This window comes from Acanthopagrus latus, chromosome 6 (assembly GCF_904848185.1).
Source record: "Acanthopagrus latus isolate v.2019 chromosome 6, fAcaLat1.1, whole genome shotgun sequence".
Taxonomy (NCBI): domain Eukaryota; kingdom Metazoa; phylum Chordata; class Actinopteri; order Spariformes; family Sparidae; genus Acanthopagrus; species Acanthopagrus latus.
Genome location: NC_051044.1, coordinates 15458868 through 15477503, shown reverse-complemented (window position 1 = coordinate 15477503; position 18636 = coordinate 15458868). Strand labels below are relative to the sequence as shown.

At 41.3% G+C, this 18636-nt stretch overlaps 1 protein-coding gene across 17 annotated transcripts in view; it reads left to right on the top strand.

The window, feature by feature from the left end:
- cadpsb (Ca2+-dependent activator protein for secretion b) overlaps window positions 1-18636 on the top strand; it is a 74612-nt gene that overhangs the window by 37998 nt on the left and 17978 nt on the right. For 5 of the 17 annotated variants that reach the window (XM_037101326.1, XM_037101325.1, XM_037101316.1 and 2 more), the window contains exons 7-19: window positions 1725-1836; window positions 3328-3467; window positions 3871-3937; window positions 4292-4400; window positions 4967-5179; window positions 8942-8953; window positions 12085-12221; window positions 12306-12493; window positions 13675-13776; window positions 13880-13943; window positions 14045-14168; window positions 15499-15567; window positions 16566-16598. In XM_037101326.1, the coding sequence (XP_036957221.1) occupies window positions 1725-1836; window positions 3328-3467; window positions 3871-3937; window positions 4292-4400; window positions 4967-5179; window positions 8942-8953; window positions 12085-12221; window positions 12306-12493; window positions 13675-13776; window positions 13880-13943; window positions 14045-14168; window positions 15499-15567; window positions 16566-16598 (1370 nt within the window). The remainder of the gene's footprint in view (window positions 1-1724; window positions 1837-3327; window positions 3468-3870; window positions 3938-4291; window positions 4401-4966; window positions 5180-8941; window positions 8954-12084; window positions 12222-12305; window positions 12494-13674; window positions 13777-13879; window positions 13944-14044; window positions 14169-15498; window positions 15568-16565; window positions 16599-18636) is intronic. The other 12 variants (XM_037101327.1, XM_037101321.1, XM_037101317.1 and 9 more) reach the window with 6 other exon arrangements.

Here is an 18636-nt window from a genome sequence, read left to right as displayed (position 1 = left end):
CTGAAATCAACACACTCGCTCCTCGCCGTCCGTCAGCAGCCTCTCTCGGCTCTGTTGTGTTGGAGCTGCAGCATCTCTGTGCGTGTTAGGTGTGATTTTTGTTTTATTTATTTATTTTTTTATAGGAAAGGTTCAAAGACAGAACAGCTTTTTCAAGGCTGGAAATCGACACCATGTTCTGCATACCCTCATTACGGAGAGAGAATTCAAGCATTCATTTTATGTCGCAGCAGGCAGCGGAACATGTTGGCTGCCCCAGATGGCAGCAGAAGTGACAAAAGCTCATATAGGTTGTGTAACATGATTACTGTTAACAGTTACGTTTTCCCTGTCGTTCTGGTTTCGTTTAATCCTGCAGGCTCGTGGAGGTGGAGCGGGTGATGAGGTTTACTCATTGTTACGTTACATTTACATTTTCTCGAGCTGTTTTAATCCTTCCTCCTGTACATACTAGCCACACAGATTAAGAATTCTGCCTTTAAATGTCTAAAATGTATTGGACCTTTGTTACCTATTTATATGTAGCCTATATATTTGGGCCTGAGTCACGTCAGATTCACCACCAGCTATGCAAGTTTGACTACTGGCCTTTTAGTGAGAGCCTGACACTTCTTGTTAGTTTTGGCTGAACTTTAGAAATAATTTTTGCTGCTGAATGAGGACTTTGGATTCTGTCCCCCATCACTTACATTGAGGCATATAAGTCAAATCAGACTTGAAAAAATATCCTTTAAAGTTTTGACTGTAAACTGCTGTCTTTTCCTCTCTGTCATGTTTGTGAAAGTTAAATCTGTCAGCTTAGACATGCAGGTCAGGTATAGTGGAGACTAAGATGTAGAGTGGTGTGTGTTTGTATCTGTATCTGCATGTTATTGTAGTTTATATTTACAAAGAAATGTAAAAAATCTCATTTTTAATGTGTTTTTATGCCAAATAACTGAATTACTTATGTGTTTAAAAGATGCCATGCAAATAAATTGCCTTGCTTCTGAGACATGCCTGCGACAAGGTCTGAATAAATATAATACACTCGACAGTAGAAGTTAATTTTAGCCAGTCTGTAGCATCTCTCGGCTGCTCCCTGTAACAGAATAATTCTGGCTAATAAGACGGGTGTTTCGTTATATAAAACTCTTGCCAAGTGCAGCTTTAAAGATGTCTGGTTGGTACATAAATAGCAGAAATGCATTTAGAACAAGTGAGGCAGAGGAATCGAGTGTGTCTGTGTGTGTGTGTGTTTTCTGTGGTTTAATCCTGACTCTGACATCTCTGTGACTCTGCAGTATTTCTTTTTATTAAAGACTTCCAGTCAGTTCCCCTCCCATCATTTTTCTTCTGTGATATAGAGATACACTGTGGTGTGTGTGTGTGTGTGTGTGTGTGTGTGCGCGTGCGTGTGTTTGTCATCCCCCCTCTGTTTATACTGCAAGCTCTGTCAGTTAGTTGCTATTTCCAGACTCCCAGTTCAGACTTCCTGTTGAAGTGAGAATGTAAACTCTCACAAAACATGGATTTTATTTTTTACCTGATTGCTGAATAATTTGTCTGACATCGTTTTCTGAATTTCGCCTCAGTTGGAAAATGTCTCTCCAGACTTCAGCTTTTATTGACAAGTAAAAAGGCGCTTCAGTGATTGCCAGAGATGAAGTCATTGTGTGAAAACAGTGTGCCGTCATGCTGTCATGGAAGCTAACCTCTGGAGTGACTTGTGTTGTGTCTTTCAGCTGGGGGACCCAGGGGGACTTCACCACCACACACCCTCTGCCTGCTGTCAAGGTGAAACTGTTTACAGAGAGCACTGGGGTGCTGGCACTGGAGGACAAAGAACTGGGCAGGGTAACGGCATTTGCTTCACTCCTGCCACAACAGAAAACACTGATCTCGATTTCAGCCATGAGAATACAGTGATCAGGACTCGCGTGTCACATAGAGGAAGACCGAACTTGTATCTGACAAGCTTTTTGTTCAGCACATCAAAACCCCAGCTTCCTTGTTCCACCACACCTCTGTCTCCCTCTGTTAATAATCCTCACACAAAGTGAAAAACAACGCGTATACAGTAAGAGCGATACTAAAATAGCACTGACGTTATTTAGTAAACCGAGTAAGTAAATAGCCGAAACAGAATGTATCTGTGTGACATTCTATTTAAATCCCCAATGCGCCCTGACTTGAATGTGATTCCGACAACCTTTTATTTGCAAGTTAAACACAATGTAGAAGTCATCAAAAATGAGAAGATCTTTCCGTCTTCCCACTGAATTTTTATTTGAGCGTTTTTGCAAGTACTGCAAGAGGGAACAACACATTTCGTGTGCACTCCCAGGAAACACTTCTCATTCTGATACTTTCACATAAAACTTGTGTTAGACCGACACCGACTTAATTATGCTGCTCCACTTTCTGTCATCCCATAGAAGTAGGCGACAAAAACTTTTCCCATCTTAAACAACAGATTTCCCTATCTTTTTCTCTCATTTTGATGCTGGTTATTGTCAGGTACGGTCCACACTGGTGCGTAAAATAAATCTTTTTTTCCCCCTATTTTGCCCTCAACAACAACAATAACAACATGACAGCAGTGAAAAAGAGGGTACAATTTCATACGCAGCAATTGGCGAGGGAGCTCAAAAGCTGGTGTTGAATGTCTCCACACTGGTTCCCATGTCTTCCAAACCCCCCCCTCCTGCGATCTCACCCAGCTCTCTCAGCCATCTCAAATGAAGACCCAGCATGACTCTTCCATAATCGCAAAGTATGTTTTTACTCCCCCCCAACCTTTGAACATTATTTAAATTCTGAGCTCCTCAGACTTAAATGTAGAGAGAGCAGAAACCTTTATCCATTCTCCACCCTGCCCTCTCCCGAGGTGTAAGGTTACTGTGATGGACGGTTGAGGAAGGTGGTGTTGGTGGGCCTGCGTTGGGGCAGCGGCGCCTCAGACATCCCTGTAGTGGCAGTGACCTTGGCTTGTGACAAGGCTCTTTGATCTCCCACTGCAGCAGCGTTGGCAGGAAGGCAAGCTTCCTCAAAGCTCTTTAACTCAGCAAAGAGAGATTAGGCCTCCTCTTCGGGGAGGCAGAGCAAAGCACTGTTCTGGTTTTTTTTTTGTTTTTTTTTTTCCTCCACCCTGACTCACTTTAGTCTGTCACTTTGAAAAAAAAAAAACCCAACACAAACACACATAATCACCAGCCCCCCTTGCAAACACACAGATCGGTGTTGCCGAATGTTGCACATGAGATCAAAGATTCACCTCCTGGATACGAACGCTGACAATTTATGGAGTCTTTGCTTTTTCTTTTTTTTTTTTTCATTCGAGTGCAGGTTGTCCTCCACCCGACTCCCAACAGCCCCAAGCAGTCAGAACTCCACAAGATGACTGTGACCAAGGCATGCCCCGACCAAGATCTGAAGATCAAGCTGGCCATACGTATGGACAAACCACAGAACATGAAACACTGCGGGTGAGAGGCGCGCTGCCGAGCGTGATGTGGTGATGCTCCTGTGTGCCTTTTCATTTTACCATGTGTTTCTTATAGAACTCCAGCCCCTTTCAGCTCCTTGGCCTCATTTCTAGTCACGTACCATGGAAAAATACTGTGAAGTGCACTACTCCCCCTGGTGGATGATAAAGTGTACTTTAGATTTATTTATTTATTTTTTAATAAGAAGGTGCCAAAAAACTCAAAATATTGAAGGCAGCATAAATCATGTTTCATTTATAAAACAGTGATGCCTTTCATCGAAACACTTTTCTCTCATCAATTATAACGAACTGTTTGCAGCGTACATCAATCAATGCTTGTTTTTCTGTTGTGACATGTCGACTGGCTTTTGTCTCCCTGTGTGTGGACGGTGTTTTGACAGGTATCTGTGGGCTTTTGGGAAGAATGTTTGGAAGCGCTGGAAGAAGCGCTTCTTCGTCCTTGTGCAGGTGGGTCATTGTAAAAAAAAAAAAGTGTTAAAGTGTTCATCCCAAATTGAAGCAGCAGTGACCTTCTTAGTTGAGGTTGCTTCTGCTGAGGCCATTAGTGAGTTTTAAAAAGATTCCTTTGAACCGGCTGAGTCACAATATTGAGTGCTTCTCCAAGACAAAGATTGTATCTGCATGTATTTGTGTTGTTTTTCATCGATGTGCAGGAAAATACGGCATTTTTTTCAAATGTGTTCTTCATTTTTGTCATTAGAAAAACCATCTTTTCAAATATCAGTTCAAGAGTTTTACAAGTCTGCTTTCACTGTTTCTACTTGTTGATGGTGAAGTCATCGCTGATCCTTTCTGTTACAGGTGAGTCAGTATACGTTCGCCATGTGCAGCTACAGAGAGAAAAAGTCAGAACCGCAGGAGCTTCTCCAGCTGGACGGGTATACTGTGGACTACAGCGACCCCCAGCCAGGTGAGACGACACTCCTTTACACAGTGTTTGGTTGTATTACTCTGAAGTTCCACAAATGTTCTTTATTTTTCTCTCTTTTCTCTTAATATTTTCAAACTGAATACCCAACACTGCCTTTAAGTAGTTTAGTTGATCTTATATCTATATTGTGATATGAGACTAAATATAATCCTAGACTTTGGATATTGTTATATCTTTATAAGTCATAAGTGTTGTCTTTTCCTGGTTTTACAGGCTGCATTACAGTAAAGAGATGTGACTTTCTAAACTGACCAGACTGTTCTACTTGTTTTAATACTTGCTTTTATGCACACAGTCAATGTATCCACATTACTGATGACTGTACTAAAAGTCATCCCTACAATGTGGTTGCAATATAGCAATACACCGACATATATGAAGTGTTAAGAACATTTAGCAATATTTAAGATTGTATTGTTTGTCATGATATAGGCTGAACATATTGCAATATTATTTTAAAGCCGTATTGCCCAGCAGCTAAAACTACAGGCCCACACACACTGTAAAACACTGACTACTTGTTCTTTACCATCCCGTTGTCTCAGGCTTGGACGGTGGCAGGGCTTTCTTCAACGCAGTGAAGGAAGGCGACACTGTGATGTTTGCCAGCGACGACGAGCAGGACCGCATCCTGTGGGTCCAGGCCATGTATCGCGCCACTGGCCAGTCCCACAAGCCTGTCCCGCCCACTCAGGTCCAGAAACTTAACTCCAAAGGGGGTGCCTCGGCCCAAATGGACGCTCCCATTTCTCAGTTCTGTAAGTAGCTCGAAACACAACACGGTCACTTGAGCAGAAAGCAGTTTTTTTTCATCCACAAAGCAGCGAAAGCTCTAACCCATAAATGTCTCACGCCATGCGCTCCACACTGCAGTCACAAAAAAAAAAATACGTGCTGGTAGAACTAACACACAAGCACGCACACACATGCCTTGATCTTCTCACAGATCCCTCCAGCATCTGATGGACTTCCACTCATTGTCACCACTCCCACAGTGTTTAAAGGTGCAACTTCATGCTATTCCATCAGTCTGTTCGCACGAGGAGCAGACTGATGGAACAGCATCAGTGTGTTCGCAAGGAACAACCAACCCAAAAAAGACTATCATACAGCAGCAGGATATGTCGTGCAAACGTTGCATTAAAAAAAAACTAAATAGGTCACCGCACATAAGATTCGAACATTCAAGCCTGCTGGGGTTGAATTCAGACAGGCAGTGCCAAGGTGTGCTGCTCTCGTCCTAACCGCTAGGCCTGTTTTAATCCAGTTATAGCTCTAGAGGGCAGCCGTGGAGGCACCCGCAGTCCTGAGACAGTTTCTCAGACGGTTTCCTTTGTCTCCGAACAGCCCAAGCCAGACAACTTGCCTATAAAGCTTTAACCAATCTGTTGCTGTACTTGCACCTCTAAGCAGCCCACAGGTCAGGTAGCAAAGTGAAGGTAAGACTGTCTACAGTAGTGTGGCATCTGCACCAACTTCTGTTGTAATCGTCTCTTGTGTCCCCCTCCCCTCATTAAAGAAGGGAACAACTCTATTATTTTTGGAAGTTTCACTGTAAAATTTGCTAGCAACATTTTCCTTCACACGATCTGAATCTACTCAAGTTGGTTTTGACCAGTGCTGTCAGTCATTTTCTTATTTTAAAGAAAGTAGCGCCTCTTTGCCCATAACAACACTAACAGAGACCTCTCTGACCGGCTGAACTTAATGTCACATACTTCTTACCAATCCATAATAATAGATCCTGCTATTCAGAAAAAAAAACTCTTTGTGTGCATCTTTTGACTCCATAGTTTAATAATTTCTTCTTTAATGAATAACAATCGTGTTTTTTTTTTTTTCTTAGATGAATTGTAGAGAAAGAGAATTGGCATTGCTTACTTCCGCTCAAAATGGTCACCTAGGGTTCTAGTAGTACTAATAGTAATTTCAAAAAGGCCCCAAGTTTATTTCACTCTCTGTTAATCGTTGGAGTAGAACTATAAAGACATGAATTGGATCAGTTACTCAGAATCCTATCACATAAATTCTATGTTGTTTCTCCATTGGTTTCTTTGTCCAGTATGTGATCGTTCTTGTGGTTAGTTGACTCCTCTGATGCCAGCTGTTGCCATTCAAAGCCTCCTCACAGTGGCACAGACCTCCTACCCCCTCTCCCTGAAACATTGTGGCACACCACGCGTACATGTTTCACCCCCTGGTGGTCTTGAATGGCACTGGGACCATAACATACACAAGCCCCTCCTGACTCTGCTGCAGTGGACTGAACAAGAGTCCTATGAAGGTTCTGAGCAACAGAAATTGTTTTTTACCTCTTCACCCAGTCAACCAGTTTCTTCCAATTCATTCAGTGGTTTAGAGCACATCACATATGAAAGTGTTAGTTAAACACTGTAGCTTATGTTGTTTTTTTTAAAAGAAAAAAAAAAAACTAATTCATGTCACATGAGGATGTTATACTGTTCAAAATGACTCAAAGGAGTACTCCAGTGAAACAAAGTAGGGGACTATAAAGGTTAAGATTCTGACTTTTAGTTTGGATCAAGCCAAAAATCACTGGATACTATGTTTCCCATAATGCAACTGGATAGCATATTTCAGTAAATCCCTTAGTAATCTGTAAAACGCCACTGTACGGCATTTTAACCATTTGAAAATTATAAGATGTGGTCTGTCATATAGATGTAGACAGTCAGTAGAGTGAAGCCTAAAATTTCTTCACAGTACTGCGGGAGAACTGAAGGGGAGACACAGACATGAGGTAAATTCACTAAGTGAGGTGAATTTGATTAAAAAAAAAAAAAAAATCCTACTCTTTCCTTGAGTCAAATCTGAACAGACAGACACATACTGATTATCCAGTTTGACTTTCACTTCACGAGGATGGCACCATCTCTGATGTGCATTAAAACGGCTCCCAGACAAGAGACTTCAGCGGTTGCCAAAGAATCGTCATGTTTTTGTATCAAAGTAATCCGGTGATGATTCTCATAGCTGTCCATTGCAAACAGGGCACAATAATAGATAATTCTGCACTTTAAATGTGCAATATTAAGGTTAAGTAAGGATTTTAGTTGAAATCACTCACAGTTACCTGAAATTATCCACTGAATATGAAGAAATAACATGAAAACATAATGATACGTTGAAAGAGAAGTTAGCATGCTAATAGCTAGCCCCTAGGCCGTTTGTCCCTCAGGAGGTGATAACCCGATAGTAAACAACACCATGACTCCCCCGGTGCTCTGAGCTCCCAGTCAGGGGGCAGAGGAAGCCCATATGACCACTTTCTGCATGGTTAAATGAGTTTAATGTAAGCTACAGTCAGCATTTAGCATGTGCTTCTCCCTATTTTTTTTGAGTATAAAAACGTGACCAATTTTTACATATTGCACCTTCAAATGGTTACAATTAGCTTGAATACAAATAAATGTTAATAGGCCAAATTGGTTCTCAAATAGGCCTTTTACGTTGATGTTAGCATGTTTCTATTAGATAAGAAAAAACTTTATTTTGACTTTCTTAGTTTTCAGGACATAAGTTTCAAATTTCACACTGACAGCTCCACCAGGATGTGAATGTAAGACAACGATTTTGCTTAAATACTGTAAGTTAGTGGCAGCTGTTATTATTCCTGGCACCACATCATCTCTCTGGATGGAACTTGAAATCACAGACCAACACAGGTGATGTTAAAATCACTCCTCCTCCTCCGGAGACATAAATCCAGTGTGAATGAGGGCTTAAGACTTGACAGACCTCCCCCAGAGCCACGGAACGACAACAACTGTCAGAGGCGCTTACTGTGTCTGGGAGACCGATCTCATAAAGTCAGTGGAGTGCTCCTTTGAATCACGTTAACTTTTTTTACTGCGAGGAAATTATTTGCCTTCACCGTGTCGTCTCTTGACTTATTTCAACTTCTTCTCCAGGACCTTCATAGTCTCTTACTTTTTAAAAACGTAAAAGACACAGGCATCTTCTACACATCAAACTGACTCGGGGGGTTTACTTCATCGGGTAGGTGTATGTGTTTGCCAATATCCCTTTTAAAAAGTAACCCTTCTGTTTGATCTGCAGTCACACCGAGTGACAGTACTTAACGTGTAGCTCTCGACTCCTTAAGTACTTGTCCAGAATCCAGAATGAACAAACTGCAGTGGAGTGATGAGGATCGTAAAATCTCTCTTCCTCCCTTTCTCTCTCTCTCTGTCTCTCTCTCTGTCTCTCTCTCCATCTCTGTCTCTCTCTCTGTCTCCCTCCTCTTCTCTCTTATATGCCTCAACATCTGTTGTCAAGTTCACATATCCTCACATGTACTCACACACCACCGCCCACAAACTCTCATGTTGGTATAGGTTGTTGTTTTTTGAGTTGTGTTTTCTTCTTCATGCTTTGCCTGTACCCTTCTTCAGTAATGCAGCTGCTAGGTCAGGGTCTCTCGTGATTGCTCTCCTCCAGCCTTGTTGCTAGTCTTTATGTTATTCTGGTTTGTCCCTTCTTACCCTGCTGTCTTCTAGCTGGACTCAAGGGTAAGTGCTTCCCTGTAGCCGGCACAGCTCAGATAATCCCCGCTGATTATCTGACAAATGCAACGTTCTCTCTCTTCTTCTCTCCCTCTTCTCCTTTTTCACGTCTCGCCTCATGTCTTAGATATTAGTTGATAACTTTTTTTTTTGGTTGTTTTTTTTTTTTTTTTTTTTTTTTCTCGACGACCTCAACTCGAGGATCTAAGTATAAGCATCCATTCGTGCCAGCATAGGATGCATGTATTTTATTCTAAGAACTTATTATTTGACTCAGTAATGGTTAAAGTTGATATTATAGTTGTAACTGCATAATTGCCTTCTCTCTTTACTCACATTGGTGACCGGATCCCTCAGAGTAAAGCAACACGATGATGATTAGAAAAGCGCAAAGTGCAAAATTCCCAATGTTACGAGAAAGATTTAATAGAAAACATAACAATAGAAAAGATAACATAAAATTTCAAAGCAGCGAGATGAAACTTAGAAAAACATATCTGATGTTTGCATAAAAGCGTTAAATGATGAAAGTGTCTACAGAGTGTGAATGATGGCTGTGATGGAGTTATTTTTAATTTTTTTTTTTGTCAAAAATATATTCCCGTGCATGAGTGAAATTTGTTTTGACACTCCCTAAGTGTTGATCATGCTTTACTTGAGAGGGCTCAAACACTTTTAGTTCTTTTCCTTTGAACTTTTCTTGATGAGAGTTGGCAAATATGTACGCGGAGTATTCTGAATGCAAAAAAAAAAAAGAAAAAACACAAGGAGTAGCTAATGCCGCCCCTTCTGACGATTAAAAAAAATACTCCGGACCCCCCCTCCCCTTCCTCCCTCCTCTTACAGTAGATGGGCCTTGTAGATAGAAGCTAGACCGGTGTTACACCTCCAGCAAGGAGAGATCTCATTTTGATTTCTTTTGACTGCCCTTTGTTTGCCTGAATAGGAGAACACCTGTGTCATGTGTCCATACTTTTGTACAAATACAGGAGTTTTCATTCATCCCCCTCCCCCCTCCCCCGTCTCCCAGAGAATGATACAGTTTTGCCTCTGTCGGCTTCATGCTATCTACCCATGTACTTGCACCAAATTGTATTGCTACCCTTATTAGAGTTTCTCCGGTAGTGGTATGCCTGTTAGTGTGCTCTGTAGAGATCATGAATACACTGCAACATATTCAAGTATTGTCAACTTGCAAATGCGTAGAGAAAAAAAAAAAAAAAGAGAATGCCCAAAAATTAAAAAATGCAATTTGAAAATGGGTCTGCAGATGTGCATGACATTTAAAAAAAAAAAAAAGCTCATTGAAAAAGTCACACTGTGTTCCAGCATGTGATAATTTCACCGCCTATTCACTTTGGGAATCTGGTCACTTTTCTTTATGGTTGAAGTCATTGCTGTAAATGATAATGTTCCTGTAGTACTGAGTGTATTCTGGATATAAATACTCCACTTCCTCATTTAATCCAACCAAAGGAGATGTAGCCCACTCACTATGTGTCACAGCCCAGCCCCAGGCACCTTCACTCACTCTATGGATGGTTTCTCACTTTTCTCAACACTGATCCAGCAGCATCACTCCCTCTGTAACCTGAGTGATTCTTCCTCTTGTGGTCATCTCTCGTCTCACTGCCCCATTTGAAAAGGTCGTCTCACCCATCGGAATCCTCTTTTCGTCCTGTCACTGTCCTCTCATCCAGCACTCTGGCCATCGTCTTCTCTCTGTGTTTCTCTGACGTGTTGACTCTCCTTCTCTTCCCCATCTCGACTTCCTGTACCTGTCTCGTCCCTCTTCCTCGAACAATCTCTTATTTCGATCTGCCAGAGTTTACTTGTCTCGCAGGTTTTACTTCTCAGATTGGAGTAAATAAAAGCTAATTTCGTGAGGTTTAACCCTCCGTAGGCTCCTATCTTCTTTTTGTTGTTGTTGAAAATATCAGTGTTTGTTTAGCATCCCTATGACGCTTCTTCTTTTTCCCCTTTCTTTCCCTCTTACTGACCTGGGGGTAGACAGATGTCAGTTTTTTCTCTATTCGGTTTCCCTGGCCCTGTCCTACGAAGATCAGGCCTCCACCTCCTGTCCCGACTGAACCGCCCCCACAGCCCCCCACAGCCCCCACTCCCAAATCATCATCACTCATGTCAGTGTCTCATGGACGTGACACCTGTCACTCATAGAAACTGCATCTCTTATCTATTTTGAGTCATCTTCGTACCCATCGTGACGTCTCTGACAGCTGTGTTATTTATCCAGCGCAGGACATCACAGTCAGTTTAGTTTAGTTGATGTTCGTTCAGAGAAGTACAACAAAATGTATTATTCCATCAATGTTTCCATCAAGTTTCATTATAGTTTCATTACTTTCCTTTTTTAATTTTTTTTATTTACTTTACACAAGTTGATGTTACTAATATTCATTCTTCACTGAGTTTCACAAAGCAAGTTTATTTTTCATTTTTTAAAGTCTTCGTGATACAGAGAAGGTTAATGGCAAAAGTTATGAAGCAAGACAAACAGTAAAAAAAAAATTAACTGAGTAATCTAACTGGTTTTCTAGGATTAATAACAACTTTTTTAGGCACTTACTTTTTTCCTTGCATTAGCAGATTAATTCAGATTAATTCAGATTAATTCAGATTCAGATTAATTATCCTTTTGCCATCTTTCTGTATTTTTTATTAGCACACGTCCCAAATATTTGTCAGGACCTGAGTGACATTCAACAATTGCGAATGGCAGAATCTATTGAATACATTAAGAAGAATGCATCTAATTCTATTTAACCAGCACCTTCTTCAAGCACGCTTTGGATATTCAGAGATTTGTTTTGCCCCTGCAAAAAAACATCAGGGAATGTGACATACGGAGATGCATGCATGCACATACAGTAGAAGATCGATAGAATCCCATCCACCAATACATCAAATCTCTTTACGCTGTCTGACACAATGCAAGTTGACAATGTAAGCTGTAAGTGTTTATAATTTGCCTTAAAAGTAGCAAAAAAAAAAAAAAAAAAAAAAAAAAGTACTCCCTGGTGTTTCTGTGTTGTGACGAAGACTTGCTGTTTGCCTCCGCCTCACTGATGTCCTCTCCTCTGAACCGTGTTCTTTCCCTTGTGCCGTTGGCCGGATAGACGCTGACAGAGCTCAGAAACATGGCATGGATGAGTTTATCTCCGCTAACCCCTGTAGCTTTGACCACGCCTCGCTTTTTGAGATGGTGCAGCGACTCACATTGGACCACAGGCTCAATGACACCTTCTGCTGCCTGGTGAGTGACTCTCTGATACATTTATGGCCGTGGGGCTAAAAACGTGCGGTAATGTAATCCACATTTCTTGTTTGCGTTGTGCAGGGATGGTTTAGCCCAGGCCAGGTGTTTGTCTTGGATGAGTACTGTGCCAGGAACGGAGTCCGAGGTTGTCACAGACACCTGTGTTACCTGCGTGATCTACTGGAAAGAGCAGAAAGCGGGGCTATAATTGACCCCACTCTTCTTCACTACAGCTTTGCTTTTTGTGCCTCCCATGTCCATGGGAACAGGTGTGCCCTAATCCCATTTCTTAAAATATGTTTGTAAGTGAAAATGCTGATAGGGCTGCATCCAACAATTATTTCCATTAGTAATTAATCTGCCAACTATTTCCATGATAAACGATTGAACTTTTATTGTCTATCAAATGTCAAAAAAGTGTGAACAATTTCACTACAAGAGCCCAAAGTGACACCGTTAGATTGCTTCTTTTTAACGACCAGCAGTCCAAAACACTTCACTGTCATAACTGACAAAGAGAAGAAAAAACACACAGATTTAAGAAGTTTTAAGGACCAAACTTGTGACATTTATGCATTAAAAATGACTACAACGATTAATCAATTTTCAAAACAATTTCAGGTGAAGCATTTTCTTTCGACCATTGCAGCGCTGCGCTGTGCTTTCAAATCCTGTTCAGCATTTGACCAGGATTCGAAAAGCACATTAGGATCACAACTCGTTGGAAACGAAAATAAATTGTATTGCTTTAGGCAGGCTGAGTAGGTGGACACCATAAACACAGGACATGAGCAGAATAGAGAAGTCAGCCCCATCAGAAGCATCCTAGACTTTTTTTTTCGTCTCCCGTCTATATAATTTTGCCATGCTTATGTTTATTTATGTTTCTTTATGTCAGTTTTTTGCTTTTTGTCTGACGTGTTGTCGTTAATCACTTGCACATCTCCGCACATTTCCTTGTTTTCTACCATTTTTCTCTGTTATCTTTTCTCTCTGTCCTTTTTGTTGCCATAGTCTCTTACTGTCCATATTATTCATCCTCCCATGCGTCTGTTAAAGTCAGAGAGGGCAGCAATTACTGGGGGCCGCTGGGCTATGAGGCCCTAAAATCCCCAAAGAGCTCCCAAAGCCCAGATCCACGCACTGCCTCTAAACAAGCACGAATATTCAAGTTTAGAAAGAGAAAGGATTCCAAAAAGCCACTCTTTCCAGGTCCGAAAAGGTGAGACTTTGTGATTTATTTGTATGTGTAACACAAACTCAACTCAAGAAACAAATCTCACACAATTTGAATACAGTTCCACCGGGGGTGGGGGTGGGGGGGCTCGAAGCTTTCCGCCAGTGTCTGTTTATTTATTTTTGCTCCCGTCAGACTCAGACGAGAGGTTGCATAACTTGAACCTCTGCAGGGTGTCAGCTGGGTTAAAGTATGTGGGTGTGATCCTCATAGGCCAGACGGGCTGAGCACAGTGAAAGTGGACGAGAAGGAACGCTTCGAAGACATCAAGGAGCGGTTGCGTGTGATATTGGAAAACCATATTGTAAATTTCAGGTAACTGGCGACAACAGCGCATTACCTCAAGTCACAGAATATTACCCCTGATGCCGCTTTTTCCGCTGTTGTCACATTTAATGTCCAAATCTTCCCCTTGTAGATATTGTTTCCCCTTCGGCCGTCCAGAGGGAGCGCTGAAGGCCACTTTATCTTTGCTGGAGAGGGTTTGTAAAGATCTTTTTCTTTTCTTTCCCCGTGGAGCAATGAGATATATGTGATATAATGAGAACCACGTCACATCATTCCTCTATAATGCGGCCTGCAGGTCCTGATGAAGGACATCGTGACCCCGGTTCCCCCAGAAGAAGTTAAAGGAGTGATCCGTAAATGTTTGGAGCAGGCAGCTCAGCTCAACTACCAGCGGATTAAGGAGTATGCAAAAATCGAAGGTAACCAGAAACACACAGCCCAACATCGCACAATGACTGCCGGAGTGAGCGTGTTAATGATGTCATAATGATAACATCCAATATACAATCAAAGTGGTGATTAAAATGTCATTTTGAAGGGTTTCAGATTGAAATGCTCAGTCAGTGGTTGAGTGTGGAGTAAAGCGGGAGTAGAGGACCACACGTAATTCTTCTAGTCTTCCTATTTTTCGTTGCTCCAGTTTTATTGTATTGTATCGTTTTTATTTACACGAGGTGAACTCCCTTGGAATGCAGTGTATTTGTGTCCATATTCCAAATGATTTTGTGGCATCCCAAAATTATTTGTGACACTTTTTTCCGGTCACTTTTTTTCTGTCTCTTAGTGCAATAACTCTCTCCTTTGTTTCAGGCCTGCTTTAGCTCTGTGCTGTTCTGTAGGTCAAGTTGGCTTTTGTGTAGAGGTGTGTGAGTAAAAATGCATTCAAATCCAAAGCCCTGATAATCTGTCGATGTGCTGATCTCTCATTGTGCCTTGACTATTCAAGCTGTGTAGTATCTCGGCCTCTGATATTTTTTAATGATTGGACTGTGAGTTCAGCTGAATGTTCCCTTCGACTTCCAGTCGATGCACAACACTCCCCTCCACTGCTCCCATTATTTTACTGTAGCTGTTACCTCTCTGATTCCTCCAGCTAACTCTGCCCGTCCCCCCTTTTTACAACCCGGCCTTGAAAAAACCAGCAGCTCTCCTGTCACCTCTGTCTTACGACCTCTTTCTTCCGTTCCCCCGCTGTCTGCGCTGCTTCTTTTTCTCCTCCTGTCCTACAGTCGTGGGCTTCGTCCCGGTTATCTCTTTGTTTGACCTCTTGACTTGCAATGTGATAAGTGGCTTTTGACCAAAAGGAATGCTGGGATTGATCACCTGCAAACCAGCATCAGCCACCTGCATGTGCTTGAGACATAACAACATGGCCTTTCTTTATTGGCATGGATTACACATCAAAAAATTACATCAATGGCAAGACATCGTTTGATGTCTTATTTTCTCTTGCTGTGTCTTTGCATATTAACATGGACAAACTGATGTTTTTTATGCCTTGAAAGAAATCCCTCGGGGTGCTAAAGATACTAAGGAGCTAACCCTTACTATCTTGCCATGCTGTGTGAATTTCTGTCCTCTTGAGGCACCTGGTTTAAAAAAATAAACCAAACATTTGGCTGTGCTGCTGGGCCTCCTGCCCCCCAGAATGTCGTTTTCACCTGGACAGCCCTCTTCCCATCAGCCTCTGACCTCCAGCCTCCCCACCTCTGACCCCAGCCTCTTGCATGCCCCGATCCTTTTTTATAGGGAAAAGGAGGGAAATGTATGAGCACCCTGTCTTCTGCTTGGCGTCTCAAGTGATGGATTTAACCATCCGTGAGTACCTTCATCATCCTCTCCCTTCCCACCCACCCACCTGCTCTCTCCTCCTTCTCCGCCTTCTTTTCAACCGCTCTCTCACCTCCATCTCCCCCCCTCCTCCCTCTACCTCTGCTTTTTCCTCAGAGATGTTGCTGCTGCCATGCTTGTTTTTTTATCTGTGCCTTTTGTCTGTGAGAGTGAGTGGGGGAGCGCGCCAGTTGAGAGATCTGAGCACTACCACACTAAATCAGTCGGGGGTCCTTCTTTTTTCTTTTTTTTTTTCTTCTTTTTTTTAGAACCATCTGTTTGTGATGGACATGAATGAGCAGTCTGGTCTGTAAGCTTCTTTCTTTTGGTTGGATGCCGTTCCTTTGACTTGAATGCATTTTTACATTGCTTACATTGTTATCTCCTCCAGTCATTTGGTCTGATCATGTGTCAGTGGTGTGCTGTGCTGAACAGGTAGGCTTTTTCTCCCCACCGTGACGCCAGAGATAGTGAAGGAGCGTCTGTCGACAGAGCTATTGTATGGGGAGGACAGGAGAGGGTAGGGCGTATGGACTTCACAGCTCCTGTGTGTGTGTTAAATGGAATTCAAATCAACTCAAGTCACTCAGTGTGTCCTGTCGATGATCTGGCAGCTGTTTGTGTGTCTTACCTGTTTACAAGAGTCTGAGCTTTGTCTGTTTGTTAACAAACATCTTATCACTATTTTAATTTTCCAGTTTTCCACAGGCCAGTATCTCAGAGTTTCCGTTTTGTTTTTTTGTTTTGTTTTGGTTTTTTTTTGTTATTGTGTGTCTGTGACGTTTTGTCTGTTGCCTAGAGAAACCTCACTCCCCGGAGCTGAGATCGTCCCAGCAGATTCTTTGAAAGGGTCACATGGTGATGAATGACAACTCTGAGCTCCAACAACCCCCCTCCCCCTCCCTTGTAAAGTGATAATAATCCCAGAACCGTGCCTATTCTAAACATCTCCTCTTTATCTCTTCTCTCTCTTTTTCTCGCTGAAGTTGAGAAAGGTCAAAAGGATCAAAAGGATCCAGGTGAACCTAGCTTGTGGTTTAGCCACAGTGCACACAAACATGTACACGCACACACACCCCTGATCCCCCCACACACACATACACATGTATTTTGTGAATAGATGCATGCACAGAATTGACTTGTAACACTTGTTCCATACAGTATATTATACACACGTAATATACATTGAAGTTCTCAAATGTCTTGGCATGTTTCCTAAGCATCCCTTTTTATAAAGTAAACACGTAGAGATTGTATTACTTTATATCATTTCAGGTGTGGTTCAAGGCTGTTTAGTTTTGTTCTTGAAGTTTTATTTCCATTTAGCTCAGCTTCAGTGCAATGTCCTGTGCATTACATGGCTGTATGTGTCTGAAAAATATATTTTAAAGCAACATTTTTTGCAAAAGTCGTGTAGAGTAATACAATCTCTCACAAAAGGATAAGTCAAATATTTGCCTACATGTTAAAGTAAAAAATAAAAAATAAGAGACATAAGCAACATTTTTAATGTAACACTCATCATCAAATGGAACACATATTGGCATACATTTCAACTAAAGATCATCTTTATGACAATTCAGTTGTGTATGTACATGAGTTTACCTAATGTATTATATTTCATTATATGATTGTACATTTAAATCAAAATTTTACCCACCTTTAGAGACACGTAAAGGGTCAGTTTAACCATATTCAAACACACAAGTAAACATACGTAAAAAACTCTTCCTACTTTGTGGTATGTAGTCATGCAGATAGTTATGATTTTTATAGTGATTACCACTTAGAGTGCTCCTCAACTTTATTGTCCCCAAGAGATGAAAAACTGTGCAAAACATCTAATAACTAGAATGGAACTCAGCAGAGCGCATCCAAGGCCCAAGAGTCCCCTTTAATTCAACCAGTGCTAATGCAACATAAATTAAAACATATTTAAATCCCCTTGATCAAGATTTTTATTCAGATCTTTTTATTTAATTTGTACTCACTCATAGATACCAGTCAGCTAAACAGGCCTTGTTTTTTTCTTCAAGGTCCAGTGTTCCCTAAGAAATTAAGTCAAATGTTGAAAGATGCCATAACTCACAATTTTAAAAAAGGTGAGAAAATATTCCTGGGTCCGTCCCCTTATACGGAGCCGAACCACAAATTAATAAGGTCTGCTCTGGGTCGAGACCTATCCTCTGTCCAAGTTTCTTGTGCATCCATCCAGTAGCTTTTGTGTAATTCTTCTGATAAACCAACCAAACAAGCCAAACGGACACAGTGAAAACATCATCTCCTTGGCAGAGGTAAAAAAAAAAAAAAAAAAGGTAAAATTAGAAGCTAAAACCCCACAACACAAGCCCATTTAAAACACTTTACATAAAGTGTCATCAGACACTAAAACCTAGAATACATCTGTCTATATCCAACCAACTATCCACCAACTGAAACTATTGGCATGGCTTAATACCACCAGAGTTTAAAACATTGTTCAAGCTTGTTTGTCTTGTGTTTCTTGTAATTTTGGTGAACTGGCCCTTTAATACTCTACAGTAGTCAGACACATTTAAAGGGCATTTTGACCTCAGAATATATAGTTACAGTAATACAAATCCATGTGATCCATCCATTAGGGCTGATCAAATGTCCCTGAAGACAACGACTCCAGTATTATCTCGGCTCGTTAGATGTCTCCGATTTCCCCCAGTGATGAATTCAACATGGAGATTGAAAGCGTAACAAAAACCAGGGTTTCAATTTTACGAACAGCACCTAAAAATAGATACATATTTCTGTTTGGCTGGAGTAGAAATGCCCTAATATATTGAATATTTTGGAAAATGCTACTACTCATTTAGATAATAGTGGAAGTGACAAAAGACTCCCAGTCAGAATTATAGTCAGAAGACCGCCAGTGTTTTATGTAGAGTTACGTATACATGTGCTTTTAATTTCAGATTTGTGTAGCCATTCAGTTCCATGTTCAAATATTCCCATATCATATCACACAATCGCACTGTTGGAGTAACCCCATTTCATAACACGTAACTGCGTTATTATGAGATCATT